This window comes from Aythya ferina (assembly GCF_964211825.1).
Source record: "Aythya ferina genome assembly, chromosome: 9".
Taxonomy (NCBI): domain Eukaryota; kingdom Metazoa; phylum Chordata; class Aves; order Anseriformes; family Anatidae; genus Aythya; species Aythya ferina.
The window spans coordinates 23,554,288-23,570,877 of NC_140305.1; the positions used below are offsets into that span (position 1 = coordinate 23,554,288).

At 39.9% G+C, this 16,590-nt stretch overlaps 1 protein-coding gene across 2 annotated transcripts in view; it reads right to left on the reverse strand.

Annotated features, from left to right (window-relative positions):
• PRKCI (protein kinase C iota) overlaps positions 1-16,281 on the reverse strand; it is a 24,139-nt gene extending 7,858 nt beyond the window's left edge. The window contains exons 1-10 of one of the 2 annotated variants that reach the window (XM_084530198.1): positions 16,014-16,281; positions 9,649-9,770; positions 6,965-7,054; positions 6,123-6,173; positions 4,889-4,974; positions 3,384-3,524; positions 2,467-2,521; positions 1,687-1,745; positions 1,081-1,257; positions 180-277 (exon numbers count right to left, since the gene is read on the reverse strand). In XM_084530198.1, the coding sequence (XP_084386324.1) occupies positions 180-277; positions 1,081-1,257; positions 1,687-1,745; positions 2,467-2,521; positions 3,384-3,524; positions 4,889-4,974; positions 6,123-6,173; positions 6,965-7,054; positions 9,649-9,770; positions 16,014-16,123 (989 nt within the window). In that variant the 5' untranslated portion in view covers positions 16,124-16,281. Of the gene's footprint in view, positions 1-179; positions 278-1,080; positions 1,258-1,686; positions 1,746-2,466; positions 2,522-3,383; positions 3,525-4,888; positions 4,975-6,122; positions 6,174-6,964; positions 7,055-9,648; positions 9,771-16,013 lie in introns of those variants that run through there. The other variant, XM_084530199.1, reaches the window with a different exon arrangement.
• Positions 16,282-16,590: the final 309 nt, after the last annotated feature.

The following is a 16,590-nucleotide window of genomic DNA, read 5'->3' on the forward strand; positions in this document are numbered from 1 at the left end:
ATCCGAAAAGCTTAAATGATAAACATGCCTTTTGTTCATAAAAGGCCACAGTGATTTACAGTACACTGACTTTTACTACCGAACTAACACTTAATCCTTTAAATAGGCTTCTGAGGTGCTAACAATAGGGAATATTTATTGAATAAAAGACTATTATCTTATCATCTGATGACCTTTACCTGCTTTCTGTCTGGAAACAAGAATGTAGTCCAACAAGAAAGGGATGATTTGAAGCCTGTTCAAAGACGTGTTTCTCTGTCTGAACCCAATCAATGTCCTGTTTAACAAAAGAGGCATTTGGATAAAGATTGTTGTACTTTGTAGGTCAAACACTAAATACAATTAGCAGAAAAACTGGTGCAGATGAATGTAATGTATCATTAACAAATGCAGAAGAAATCAATGGTATACCAGAAATAGATGCAAAAGCTCTTGAATAGCAGACCACAGTTACTCAAATCTGTTTACAGAGTAGCCTAAAGAAATGTGAGGGAAATCTTCAGCAACCAGAGGAGCATGGCAGTTGAATACTGCAATTCCTACAAACTACAAGTTTCCTCTAATCACTGTGTAAGCTACAGCCAAATTAAGACGGACTGATTTGAAGAACAAGTAGAATAACATCGTGAGGATCTCCATTGTGACCAAAAATCCATAAACTTGAACACATGAAAAACAGACTCCACCTCTTCCTTTTTCAGCCCAGTGAACACAACAGGAGAAATACTGCATAGTGCTCCAAAATAATGAAGTGTGAGAGGCTCATTAACTTGAATTCTGCATGAGTTACTGCTGCAGACAGGGCCGATTATGACAGTGACAATACTGCTTGAAGTAATGAGGCTCACGACAGAAACTACTGGCACTGGATGACTGCTGTGAACTACTGGTCTGTCAATGAAGACCTCAAAATTGGTCATTTGTCTTGTGAACTTGTAAAAAATATTTCTTCAAGAAGTTGAATGTGTAATGCATGATTTTCAACTAACATTGCAGACCTAGAAGCCTGGCACCCCTTTGTTGCAGGTACTAAAGCTCTTCAGAACAATTGGCTGAGTTATTGATAAAAAGCTTGCCTACCTCATCATCATTGACAAGTTCTTTTTTCACCACCTTCATTGCATAAATGCGTTCTGTTTTCTTCAATCGAACAAGCAGTACTTTGGCATAACTGCCTCTTCCTATGACTCGGAGCAGATCAAAATCCTGAAGACCCAAACTGGAGGAAGCTTTGCCACTTTCTCTAATGCCCATTGCCTGTTGACAAAGATGCTTTGGAATTAGTGAGCAGGCTTGCCAATTTTAACAACTGCAGTTGCTATTGTTTAAGGAAAGTTAGCATTTCAAACAGAATAGCAAAATGAATATAAACAAGTGATTCAAATAACACTCGTTATTCTTAAAACTACCCTTGAAAAGCAATGTCAGGGGAAAGGAAGGAAGCAACGTGGCAGATGAGAACAAGTGAAACTGGAAGAGTTTGGAATACTTTCTAAATCAAAGTGCATCTCAACTCCAGTTTCAAAGTAGAACAGCTTACAAGACGTACATGCATACACCTGAGTTAGCATCTCAAATGCGCTTTATGTATGAGTTTTCATTTCATGACAATATAAATTATGAAGGCATTAAAACAGAGAATTCTTGAAGATTTCTGAATATAGTTAGCATGGTTAGATACTTTACCTCTTTTTCTTCACCAACATGGTCCAAGCTCTCATGGCTTGATGGATTATATGGAATCACTAGAGGTGCAAGAAAAACAATGAGACTTGACATGAAAGAATTTTTTTCCCTAAAGTTTCCACACCCAAGAACTGAAGCAAGAGAGAAACAGTTTAAATGTATGTAATGTAAGCATTGAAAACTGGCAACCTTTTTTTGTTGTAATTTCTGAACTATTGGAATAATTTTTTGCTGCATTAACAACCACTATAGCTAACGCAACACTCTATAATGATATTTGGAAACCTATTTAGATTAATCTCAACACAGAGCATCTCATTCAGAATATCAGCTTTTTGTTGTTTTAACTGATCATTGTCTATATACAAATTCAAACATCAGGATGACCATTTTGACTGCTGCAAGAGTGAATCTGTTTGTCTACTGATCACATAGAAACCTTACTCATTTTTTTTCCACTGTAATTGTGTTTAGGGCTTTCGTTGATTGTTTGTTCAGAACTTTTAAAATATGCAGCATATCAATGGGAAAAGGTAGCTGACTGCCTAGATTTTTCATTTTTAGCCTAGTTTCTTAAACTGCAAGATACAGAAAACTAAGGGATTTTTATATTTATTTTCCCCTTAGTATTAAGAATCTCTTATTTTTCTTGTTCTATTAATATAATTAAAACAATGTTTTAAGAATAACTTGCTCAACGTTATCCTGTTTCATTTTAAAATCCACATTCATGTTTCATCTCCATACAGTAAATTAAGGAATAAAAATAATTGATCTTACCTGATTCTACATTATCTGGATGCACCGATGATGGATCCATAGGCATTATTGGTTCCTGCAATTAAGCACATTTTTGTAATAGACTGTGAAAAACATTACTTTGGAGACAATAATTGATCCCCGAGGAATATAATCTAGCTACTTTTTAACATGATGAATCAACATAGTTACTGCTCTAATCCATACACAATGAATATTAAGAACGACTCTAGTCCTTATTTTACCTATTTTCCGAAGTTATGACAAGTTCCCAGAAGCTGTTGAAGTGACAACTTAATACAACAGAGAAAAAGTAGTACAGCAGATGAGAACTGAGACAGAAAATCTCAAGTACTTTAGCAGTACATATATTAGTCAAATCAACTTACAGAATATACATGTAGACTTGTAGACATCTGCTTTTAATATTAAACTAGGAAAGATATTTATTTTATCCCCCCCAGAGACTCAAGAACTAAAGATGATTCCATCTCTTGAGAGAAGTCTCAAATTTTTTGTGCCTCAATCATCCTTTTCTATATAGAAAACAGTCAAATAATCTAACATGTTTAGAGAAGATATTTTACTTGCAGTTCTCTTTGAAGATACAAAATAGCGTCTGTGTGCATATATAAGTACACAGCATAACAGTACAGTGAAGGAAAAGGTAAATATATCTGTCACGGGAATAAATAACGGATGCAAGAATAAGACTCACTGAACTCTTCTCACTGAACTGCCACTTCGCTAAGTGACTCTGACATTTTCCTGCCATTAACACAGCAGACAAAGAATGACAACCTTTCATATTTCATCTAGCATGATTATTTGCAGACTACAGTTTGAAAGCCATTAGTATGAAGTGGGCTCTTTTGATTAATTTCTTTAAAAACAAACAAAAACCAAAAGAGACAACTTTTCAGACAAACCATACTTACTGGTTGTAGTGTATGACGTCCACATTCAATATTGACAAGCTTGTGACACTTCTTGTGAACAAGGAGTTTGCAATTGATGCATTTATATCCCTGGCGACCCAGGCCCCATATTCGGTCAGTGCAGATGGCACAATGAGCTCGCTAGAATGACAAATCAACAAAACCGACTGAAGAGCAAAAGTAAACAACAAAATCTATTTAGACACGCTCCACACTCTTGTTATTGAAGAATAGTGGATAGAAGATCAGAGACCCCTAATGAAATTAGCACTACATGAGCAGAGTCCCTTTCTCAGAGCTTAAAGATAGAACAGGCAGATACCACAGAAGAGCTCAGAAATTACAAATGAACAATAAGCAGCAACTGCTGTACAGGAAGGAGCACATCTGCTTGGAAAGGTGCAGGCACAGTCAGGCTCTTCTGCTGCACGTGGACCCAGAGAGACGCGAGCCAACTCCAGGTCAAAAGCAGTGCAGGTAAACCAACAGGTTCCTGCAACCAAACTGACTTGCTAAGTGTCTCATCATCTCTCTGTGTAGATAAGTACTTAGATTTGTAGAGAGAAAAGCAGGAGAGCAAAAGCTTCAGCACAGTTAAACCACCAGGTAACAGGAAATGAGAGGGTCACCACTCATTGAAGAACACTCAATGCAACTCAAAAGAACCATGAAAACATGGTGCCTACAAAGCAAGAGAGAAAGTGATTCCGTGATGGTGCCTTGACAGCCTTTGACTAGGAAGAGGTCAATGAGTGTTTCCCAGAGCATTGTAAGAAAAAAAAAAAAAAGAAAAAAAGAATAAAAAAAGAGTACAGTTAGATGAATAATGCTGAAGATGAGGTTTAGCAGAGACAAATTTTAGCATTATTTAGCGCATGATACAGTCAACTTAGAAAAGAAAGAAAAGTACTGAAACTGTCAAGGAACCTTGCTTATTCGTTTTTTATTTAAAAAAAAAAACTAATTAAACACAGCAGATAGTCTTCCTGGTTCTTAACTGTGTTTGACTATTGCTTTTTGAAAATATTGAAAATGGTCTGTTACTTACAGTTGCTTACATGCCACCATAAGCAGAATGTTTAGAAAAACATCTCAGCTTTTGTTTAAAAGTAATGAAAGAAAAGTCTGTGCATCATAAGCAACTCTGACTTTTTTTATTCCCAGAACATAAAGAACTGCAAATGCACTGTCAGCTCAGTCATCTAATGTGAGTGGTAAAGTTTGCCCTCTATTAAGGTTTTAAGGGAACAATGGAGCATTTAACTAGTATCATTACAGACTGTATTGAGAAATGAACAACAAATATTTATTTCTTGTTAAGTGCCTGATTTTATACTGAGAAAGTTTCCTGAAGCTGTAATTACCAAAGTACTACAGACAATCAACAAAAATGAGAATAAATTTTGAGAGTAAATCTACCTTATAATTTTTCAAGGCAGTAGCATTAAAATTACAAAATTAGACATCCCTGTAACATGGTTTTAAATACCCAACAAGAGTCTCACCCTGTTAAATCGTTTGGCTTGGAAAGTGTGACCATTTGCACAATAGAGCTTTCGCCACCGGCGGGCGCCTCGGCGATAAATGGATTCTAAGAGGAAAAACATATGATTATATCCATAAAAATATAAACGCAGAACTACAATATCTTCTCATGGACAATTCTGTGTAAAGTGATTTGCAGAGTAATGTTTCACTCCTGCAGCCTTACAGAAACACAGAGTAATGTTCTAAGTATCTTTTTAATTTTTTTAAATTTTGGAGAAAATTTGATGTAGAATACTCTAACCAACTGTCAGTGAGTTGAAAGAAGGAAAGTGATCCAAACAATACAAGCACTTGTTTGCAGAACATGCACCTACCTTGCCTAAACTCAAGGAGGAGCTGTGTGAAAGGGAAGGAGGGAAGAAGGTGCATTTCATGAGCATGCCATGATTTGTAAGATTGCTTGCACAAATCCTCCAGTTTTAGGTCCACAGCCACCACCACCGTATTTTTGCATTATCAAGAACCAAAACTGAGAACTAGGATACACAAAACTACACTGAGTTGCAAACCTATTTCAGATTTAGTCTACAACCTTGTTTTTTCAGAAAAGCAGCACTGATCATACTGCCAAAGTTAATTTTTAAGCAGGTACACTGACATTTGTCAGACTTGGATATCAAACTGACAGATGTGTTCATGCATAACACACCCATAACCTTTTATAAAATGAATACTAACAGCATAGAAGTCTACATTAAGACAGACGGAAAAATCACCTCTGTAATGGTTAGTACATTTGCTAGCATGATTTAAAGGTTTTTGGAGAATACTTATATAGCCTAAACATTGGTTTAAAACTGGTGATATGACACTTCATTACCACTGGTTACAAGCCTTTGCTCACATTAGTCAGCTAGCAATCTGATATCTACTAGAGACAGAAATAGAATAAAAAAACTGTCACGATAAAAGAGGCAAAAGCAAGGAAAGCAGAGACGCATGGATAGTTAACAGAAATGCAAAATGTTTTTTATTAACAATGATTCAGAAATGACAAACAACATTTAATTTCAGCAAAAGTTTCTACTCCTTTTAAATACGTAAGCTGTAGAGATTTTGCATTATTAATGCTTATAAGCACAGAAAGCCAAATGATAGAATATCAAAATTGCCAAGAAAAGGAAATCTATTCAGTCTTCTAGAATAGGAATCCCTGATTTTAAGTACTTCTTCACTAAAAAGCCTACTTACTATCTTCTCCCGGACAAGGCATGCCAGGCCGTTCTGGTACGCAAGGGAATACTGCAAGAAAAACATTGGATTTCTATTAATTTTTGTTCCAGACAGAAAAATCTTTGGGTTAAGTACAACACTTCTGAAACGCACTCAGAATACACTTTAACAAAACTTAGTTTAACAGAAAGCAAGCTGAAAAGCTCCCACAAAAATCTTTGCTAGACAAAACAATGATCCACACGAGAAATAAAACCGAACAGCAGAGCAAACAAAGTTATTTCCTAACAGAGGTAACTAGCAACAACTACTGATGATGGTTTCTCACGTGGACAATTCCTGCAGTCAGTATTTAGAAATCTTGACTATAAATATCATACTACAGTATCCTAACAGCCAAGTGTGATCTTGTCTATACTAGCCCTTTTTTTTCCCAGGGTTATGTATATTATTTATATATAAAACAGATACAATTCTTTTCTATTTTTAAAAAGATTTTCTGGGAAGCTGAAAAGCTGTCTCTTCCTTCCAGCCAAACTGATGAAGAACTGTGGGTGCTGTATAACATACACACATATTTTCTACCACTCACTGCCAGCAAGCATACGAATGAGAGATGGGAGCTGTCTCATCAATAAACTAAGACCAAAGTATTTTATCTTCACTTAATTTCATAAAAGGCATTTACAAGTGCTGAAAGCAAAAAAGCGTGGTGCATGGTTTTCAGCATCCTTGGCAGGATGCCACAATGGACTTTAACCAAGGAAGCTGGAGTAGTGCAAAAGACACAGATAACACATAAAAATTGCACTTCTTTGTAAGTGCAATCATTAGAAGTAAAACACTGAATTTCACCATACCATGAATTAGAAGCTCTGAATCCTTGTTTAGCTCATACAAACGAAAGGCTTCTTCCAACTCCAGCTGGGAAGAAACTGTACATGGGTCTCCTGAAGAAAGAAAAGAGAACAATACAAAACTTAACCCAATTAGTTCTGTGCCATTTGACAGTTCCCTCACAGTTGTGCCTAAGATTATTATTGTAGGAAAACAAAACAATATTCTCCTGCATGGTAGTACTTATTTTTCATTCTGTTCAGAGAGTACATCTGAACATAGTCACATTGAATGCTTTCAAGGAAAGTAAGAATCTAAGATATTCCCAAGTTGCAAGCAGATCATAATCACAAAGTATCATTGGCTTGGTCTCCTACAAAGTTACGCATTATTTCAGTACAAGAGGTGCAGGATACCTTATGGAAAAATACTTCTAGATTGTCCATTATCAGAATTCTATATTTATTCTTTTCTGAATTTCATAACACTCAAAGCCACTCCAATCTTTGAAGTCACCTTTAGCCGTTTTTCATCATACTGCATGTCCCTGCCCAATTAGCCTATCTGGGCATCAAACCGCCTACCCACCGCACAAACTCACACAATGGAGAGCAGGGCAGGAGGAGAAGGAACAACTATTTATTCAAACACACCAAGAATCAACAAACCAGTTTTTCTTCATTTGTTTTTGACACCTGTGCAAACAGTTTTGTGTTTCTTTTTGGCAGAAGAAAGGGAGGCTTTCAAGAGCATACGCAGTGCTTTGAACTAGGCACAGGTTTGCAGACATTAGTAGGAAGCTTCATAATTAAATCTGACTTGCACATTTATTTTTTATTGGTGATCACAATGGCAATAGCACATAACTGACCTTTCCCACAATGCCTTCAGATTCACAATTTCACTTCAAAAATCTAATGGGGAGTAACAGAAGTCTGAATTTAAAGTATTATTAATGGTGGCTAAGTATTAAAAAAAAAAAAAAAGTGTTAAAAGAATATTCTTTCACCAATGAACAAGTAATAATTTTGCAGTTATCTAAAGCCAGATAAAATATCAATGGAAAATATTCAATTTTGACTTTTTTAACAAGAAGTTCAAAATAGAAGTCTTTCTAAAAACAAACCAAGTTCAACTCCATTTTCCAGTTGAACCTGAACTTCTTTGCGTGTTTCTATTCAACTAAATTAGATTTGCCTTTGTGCGATTACCTCTCAGAAACAGAAGTAGTTATACACAATGCTCTACACCTGCACTGTATCCTAAGTGAATACATGAAAAAAAGTCTAACTGCAGTGTTCTTCTTTTTACCTGTCTCCAATCAAAGAGCAAAAGTTGAGGTAGAACAAGCTGTTGCTTCAAGTAAACCACTGAATCTGCACTTTTTTTTTTTTTTTTTAATTTTTACACACACATTTCATTAAAAAGAGGTGTACTTTTTACTATGACTCTCTAGACTCTTCCTCTTCAGTGAAAAGTCTACCATCCTCCTCCAGATAAAACAAACCAGCCAGCTTACTGTGAAGTTCACATCCAACTCAACTAGCACCACTGCACACAAGTTTGGTCATAAACATCGCTCCTTTCCTTAACTGCATCTGCCTTGTGCAAGAAACTTGGGAATCCCGGCAAGGGAGCGGGGGAGAAAACCTGCTTAGATACTGAAGACCAGAATTTCAGCACACCTGCCCATATTGCACTTCCAAAATCAGCTTTGGTCCATGTTTAGTTCTAAGCTCTGAATAAACTGGCACTCACCCAATTCTGAAGGGGAAAGCTGTGAGAAAACAGGTTTACAAGCACCATTTATGGTAATCACTGCATACAAATACTAATCACTGCAGACAAATCGCAGCACATTATGGCCTTTTATGCCATCAAGTACTTAGCATGCTAACATAACAGCTATTTCATAATTCAGATGTCTCTGGTGCAGCTCAAAACTTGCGTAGAACACTTTCTTTATGGCATTGGTGTAAGAACTACAGTTAAGCTTTTCAAAACGTTCCTAACGTGTACATACAACTCAGAAGGGACACTGGACTACATCTGATCTGTTAAGAAAAAAGGAGAACTGCCTGAACTTTTTTTCATGTGAAGTAAACAATAACATGGATCATTCTGAGCTACCATTCAGATAAATATTTTCTTTCATTTTTTTCTTCTAATACTTGTAAAAAGTTTAATTAACTATATGTTGTTAGACTTTAGATTGCTAAAGGAACAGCTGATACAAACACTGAAAATACAACTTTTTGTGGTTACATGTATAACTATATATTAAATTGTACCAATATTTCATACAAATATGGTATTTTGTATCATTAAGGTTAGTTTAACTCTTTTTGAAACAGTTAAGGCTTATGGGGAATCACTGGCTTCCTCAAGTGTATTTTCCATTTCCTTCCTACAAAATCTAAACATTGAACTCACATTTTAATGGTCACTGGGTTATTTCTTTGGTTAAAAATAAAACAGGAATGGAGCACCACACAAAGTGATTTGGAATAACAACAATTAAGATATACTTGCAAGGGCATTGGGTAGCCATTACTTTTACAGTCAGATTTACCATTTCTAAAAACATTGAGCTTATCTCACGAAGGCAGAAAGAAAGGGAAAGATGAAAGGGAGAGGACAGATTGAAAGCTTAGCACCATATTGATCAGATATTTGTCAGAAAGCCAAGTGGCAAGTATTGATTTACCTTCTTCATCAATCCATTTCATGGTGAAAAGCTGTTCGTTATCAAAGGAGCACATGTCACGGACTTCACTGCACAGTCCCTCAAATGAGATGGAAGGTTCAAAATACGTTATCATGATGTCCCTGAGCAAGAGAAAAACAAATCTGAGAAACTACATTGTAATATGTAGCATTGTTACCTCTAATGCCTTTCACATACTACTAATATAAAGCCCATCTCTTGCCACAGCCCCCTAAAAAACCTTAAAAGTAACATTAATAAGCCATTAGCACCAAGAGTCCTGCCTATAGCAAGTCAGGCTCCAAGAGATTTTTATTACTGCTTTGACATTTATTCTTCCAGCCATTTGCTTTTGAAAAAAGTAAGATTTACATGGCCAAATAACTTTGAAGTGAGCTATAGGAGATTTTAACGGCACACAGAAATTAAGTATTACGTCAGTGGAAAACAAAGAATTAAATGCTGCAAACATTTAGAAGGACATTACTAACGTATTGGTGGTTTTCCTTACTCTAACAAGTTATTTTGTTACTAGTTACCAAAATATTTAAAGAACGTACACATCTTCTCCAACTAAATTGCAATTGCATAGATGTTATGAAACATTAATGAAAAATATTAAACAGGTTGCCTACCAGATTAAAGGGTGGAAAAAAGTTCCAAATATTTAAAGTGCCTTTAGAAAGGCATGGTGATGCTGCACCACAATGACAGGGAGCGCAAACAGACGAGCAAAGCGTATACTTAGATTTAAAATTTAGTGCTTTACTGTTATGCAGAACTGGTATTTCTGTTATAGGCAAGATGGAAAGTGAGTTAACCTGGTGCTTTAAATGCATTAACATAACACGCTGACCCACTGTCTTGGTATTTGCTGGGCCTTACAGGGGAACAGGTGACTCAGGGTAGCAGCCCTTTAAGCAAAGGATGCCAGAGGTACAGTTCAGAGGAAGGTAGAGAGGAAGAGAGGGAAAAAAAGAGGACTGTTCACAGCACTACACTTCAAACGTCTTGTATAAACCCGACACTTGACCTGTGACGCTCATCTTCCCCCTAAAAATTTGACCAGTTAAGATTCATTTGTTCGGTGCAGTTGTCAATGCCAGCACTGTTTGGTGGTGGAGTGGAACGGAAACAACAGGCACCATTTGCATCTGGGCAAAATCCACATCAAGGTCCCCACCAGACTGAGATGTACGTATACATCAAAATCGATGACTATAAATCACCTTGCACAGGGGCAGAGTCATATCCAGCAGTTCGTGGCTTACACTGTGGTCACGGAACATGAAACCCTTCCAGGAGGGGCAGCAAACAAGCATGATAAACACGTGTGCCTGAATATTGCAGAGGCTGCTTTGAGTTCAACAGCACACACAAACTAGCAATTCTAAGCACGCTAGGACAGCCTACTTCTGGCCTTATGAGCAGAGATAGTTTAGCTAGGGGAAAGACTCCAAGAAACTGCTAGGATACCGAAATCACACCTCAAAAATCTGAATGGAAGTCAGAAAGCTGCTCTGTTATTTGGCCAAGGAATTGCACCTCTTCTTTCCACACAAGACAGAACAGTATCTGTACCCTGTTATGTAGAGATGCTTAACACAAAGCTAGAAAAAACACAAAAGAAAGGATGAAAAAAGCCAGGGAGTCTCTCTGCTGACACAACTGACAACAGGATGGAATCAAAGCTGAGAGGAGCGAAGCGGCAGCTCTGCTCTGTTTCTGTTCAGGGTTAGATCTCGCACGCGCTGCTGACACCAGGCATCACCAGCAAGCGAGGAGGCCCTGCTAGGAGGCAAAGCCTCAACCTGCATTTCCTGCTTGTCAGGGACCCACGTCTCTGCAGGGAGATAAGGCACCGCACCGCTTAGCAACTTCACTGATTTGCAGCTGAGGTTCACCTTCATTCCCCCTCCCTGCACAGATTTATTTCTTAAATAAAAGGTTACGTTCTGCAGGGCACTAAGCAGTCAGAGCTGAACATTTCAACTTTTCCAGCTTATTTTGTGATTGAACTGGTACACAATGGGAGAGGGTAGGTTCGAGCAGCGCGACTGTATGACTGCTACTGGCAGACAAGAGGCAGGTGACAGACCACAGTCCTGACAGGCGGTAATCACTGCTGCTCTAGCAAAAAATGAAGATTAAAAGAAAAATCACTAAAAACTGTTTAATTTTTTTTTTTCAGGTCCACACATTTATCTCTACATTGCTACTGTGACCAGCAAACGTCACGTATCCACGATACTAGGATGCGTTGAACAGCTTAGAAACAAAAACCCTTCCCTTATTGATGAAGCAAAGCTGATCCAGATTGAATGAACACTTCCTACTTGTTGCTTTCAAGTGGCAAAACAGTTGCCCTTCAAATGGAAAACTAATTGCCCTTCAAATAGAAGAGGGGTTTATTATTTTAGAATTTAATTCTCTAAAGTACTACACTGCTACCTTCGGTCAGACACGTATCAGAGAGCCGAGGAACAGACCTGGAAAAGCACCCAGCCCGCACCAACAAACACCAACTTGTCAGTGCGTTCTGCAGAACCCTAGCCAACAGCGATATTAAACCAAAGGAGGAATGTAAATATGAACAAGAGGCTACAAGCAACACCTTGCACGTTTTTTTCTACAGACGAGAAGGCAGCTTTACATGATGCAGGAACTGAAAGATTACAGGTCTTCCTACAAGCTCACTTTGCAATTTTAACCATAGTGGTGTCACTGGCACTTTCTCCTGAGCTAAGTCTTGCTTCCAGAGTAGCTCTGCTGTCACCTTCACGTTTTATTGCGCTTTCCACACTTCTTGCACCTAAGACCACTTTGAAGCTGTCTTCATTAGGAAAGAGCTGTACTGATGCAAGTCCCACCTTTCCTCCAAGATCAAACAGCTTCTTTCTCATGCCCTTTCTTTTACAGATCATCCAGCAGTCCAAAGAGCCTTTAGCAACAACAAAGAAAAAAACACAATGCTGACAGTTAAGTGCAACTGAATACACCTATCTCACTCTCTACTTCTAAACTCAAGCTTCTGCGGGAGACTACTGCTGGAGACTTTTCTGTCTGGAGCCTCATACGACTATCCATATACCTGAGGATGCAGAGATATCTAGGCACAGATTAATTACACATCCACATGCTTATCACACTGCTATGTCAGTCGTTAAGGCTTTAGCTCACTGAAATTAGCCCATGCAAGAATTCTCCTGGAGAATTCTGCTGTTTCAGTATCTTTGCAGTAAGATCTGATAAGATCTTACACTATTTAAGTGTCTCTTTTCTCCTTCTCCAGGAAAGGCCTGAGGTCTGGAAATTGCCGCCTCCTGCACAGTTGTTTTTTCTGGGGAAAAAAATAAAAAACATCACCAGAAAAAGCAGCCAGCCACAAAATGAAATCAGTGTTGAAACTGCAAGGAGGAGTTTATATGTTTGTATGTTTAAAAAGCTCTGGTTCAAGCCTATAAAGCTGAACACTCTCCTCTGCAGAACTTTATATTCAACAGACAACAGAAGACATCGAGATGAAAATCTGACCAGAAAGTTCTCAAGACAAAGAATAATATAAACAAAGGATGTGAGAAAGCAAAAACTTTTAAAAGCAATTTTCTGGAAATATCTATGAAGGTGCACTTTGATTTTACAATTAAAATGGAACTTTTTTTTTTTCCCACCACTTATTCCACTCATGTAAAATTAAGAAAAGAAGCTAATTTAACATGTATTGCGAGAGGACTGCCAGGAGTATTTTTCATTCAAAATAAATCAAATAGTCTGTGGGTAAAGCACTGGGATCCTATGCCTTTAACTACGCTAGAAGTCTAACCTACATTACAGCCTATGCAGTTAAAACAGCACTAAAACTGTCAACCACTGAAGAAAAAAAACCTAGCAGTTCCAATCATGACAGAAAATGGTTCTACAAGATTGTTGTTTTGTTTTGTTTTAAATGAACATCAATTCTATAGAATTCATAGTGCACACGCAGCCTATCACCCCTACCTGTTTTCACCTACTACAACGCAATCCTCCCCTGATGTAACAGCTTCTGGTACTGAACTGACAAAAAGCATCCACAACAACTGAGATGAGCAAAAACATAAACTTTTAAAAGATAACTAGACACTTAAAATGGCTGTAATTACAGAGGGTGTGTAAGTGCTGCACATTTGAAGCTGATACACATTGTTACTCTATCAATGAAAAAGCACTAAACTTTAGTTATAATAAATTCCTACCAGCTCAGTCAGGAGCCTCTGTCACAGACCCTGCCCTGATGACAGTAACCCTTTAAAACAGATAAGACTATTTTCAGCCCTTTAAACTAGCCCTACGATAAGAGTGGCTCACCTGAGAGAAGGAAATATCAGGGTAAACTCAACCCAATTCCCAAGTGTTTGGGAATTCCCACCCTCTTATTCTCATGATCTGTTTTAGGAAAATTTTCCTTCCTGGTTTTACATATTGCATGAATTTAAGGTACAGAATTACCACTGCATAGTTGAATGAAACAAAGACCCTTCAAAGAGCTCTTCATGAAAGCCTTTGTCTAGGCTGAGAAAAGCAATTAGGCTCCTGGCCAGACGGAGTGATGTTCTGGGACTGGGACTCAGCCTCGAGCTGGCAGGAGCAGCCCCACCACCACCTTCTGAGAGCCAGCCCGGGCTTCTGACTTGCTGGGCTGGGGTTTTCTTGGGGGGAGCTTTCTTTTTTTTGTCTTTGACCAGACACAAGTGGAAGTTGAAAAGAACTTCCAAGCGAGACTTGCACTGTAACTTCTACATCCCATTTAAAGGCTTCTATCAGAAAAAAAAAAGTTAAGAGAGATTAACATTTCCTAATTAACACTATTTCCCTAAAAATCCTCTATCCAGCTCTAATCTTGATACGGTTTATTTGATTAAAGCAAAAATGCTGCCTTTGATATCAGCATTTAGATCCTCAGTCTCCAAGTCATTCCAGCACAAGTAAAATGTTTTCCTTTGCTATCCATTTCTTGATAACACTAGCTTGAGAAGTGGGCATGAGACTTGCTTTGTAGGAGAGCAGAGAGAATAATTTGTTTAGACCTCGAAATGAATCATTACAAAGGCATTCAGCCTGTTAGTTTGTTGGTTAACCAACTGCCCATATGATTCAGTGCCACTATTAAAAGTAAACTGACAATTGCATTAACAGTTAAAAAGTCAGCAGATGAAACTCAGTTGAAACTCAAAGGAAACATTCCAGTGCCTGTGAAATTGCTACCTAATATTTAAAGTGTCATGAGCCAGCATTCCTCTCCGATGTAGCAGTTTTCTTCTGCACTCCCACAACCCTGGGCTGCTTTATCTCTCTTCTTGCGCCACAGCCTCCCAGCACTAAAGCAAGAAGTCAAATGATTGCATGTGGAAGTGATCAAGATTAAAACTGACCCAGTAGAAGAAAAATAAATGGTTTTAATCCAGAGCAGTTTCCACTTTAGTTCGCTGCCTGCCCAAATGAACGCTTCTGTCAGCTAATGGCCAGGGCCATCTCCACTCCTTTAAGAAATGGGGCATTAAAGGGACTGTAAAAGAGCAGAGTTTCACATACTATTAGTTTGAAAGCATTCCACAGACCTCATAAAACCACAGATTATGCCACTTTTACACAGATCATACAGCACTTTTGCCAAGAAAAGCCCCAAAGCAGACACAGCCCAGAAACAAAGGGCATTAGCAAATGCCAAGTGCTCAGCAAGGCTTCTATACCGCTCCTTAAAACTATAAGACTATGGATATCAGACAGTGGACACCATAAACATAGTAAGTGTTTTCTCGTACTTAACCCAGGTAACTGGAAGGGAGCTGTCGAGAGTGCCTGGAGCTCCATCCTAACCCAAAAACACAACCTGCGTTGTTTTCTGATGAGATCACCTCCCACCCACCTCCACGGCCCCATGAACCTTGCTCTTTTCAGGCCGGCTCCTCTAACTGTTGGTGCCCAACAGGGCGCCGCACACCCCCAGCAGGGCATCCTTTATATTATATTGTATTATATCACATTATATGTGTCGTTACACGCTGCTGCAGGAGAGCAGCACCCAGCCTCTCCCCCTGCAGGCCCCCAGCACCTCGCTGCCACTCGGCTCCCTCAGAAGCCCCGGGGAGCACCCCAGGACCCTACAGGGCAGGTTTTCAGCCCAACTCTCCTCCTTCAGCCCCGAACAGATCCCCACACGCAGCGCCCGGCCCCAAAACCCCTATTTTTTTCCTCATTTTCCCCGGCTGTGGCACCGAGAGCCCCGCGGGGGGGGAGTGGGGGGGGGGGCAGCGCGGGCACGGCCGTGAGGGGAGGCACCGGGGAGGCACCGCGCGGGCCCCCGGCCCCGCCGCCGCCTCACTCACCCCTTGTAGTAGGCTTTCACGCGGACCTGGTGGCCTCCGTCCCCGCCCAGGCCGCCCCCTCCGCCGCCCGGAGCCGTCATGGTGCCGCTGCCGTCCCGCTGTGTCGGCATCCCCGGGGCGGCGGCGGCGGCCGGGGCCGGGAGCGGGCAGGGGCCGCGCTACCAGGAGGAGGCGGCGGCCGCGCGCCCCCCGCCGTCTCCTCAGCCCGCCCAGGCCGGGCGGGACCACTGAGGGAAGGAAAACGGGGGGGGAGAGTGGAGGAGGCCAAGAGGCGCCCGCACCCCCGTGAGGGAGAGGGGAGGGCGGGGCACCAGGGATCCCCCTCTCGGTGTCGCCGCCGCTTGGTACGGCCCGCCGGGAGCGCGCAGCGGCTGCCGGGCAGGGGGAGGCCCCGCGGCTGCGCGGGAGCGAGCACGGGCAGGGGCTTCAATTGCTACACAGCCGGTGTGGTGGTTTGTGGTTTTCTTTAAAAAAAACACAAAGGATGCTCCCTAACTAAAAGGGATGGAATGTTTGGGATTTAAGGAAAGGTATTTTATCAGAACTGTTAATCCTAAATTGGTTCTTTTAGGCTTTC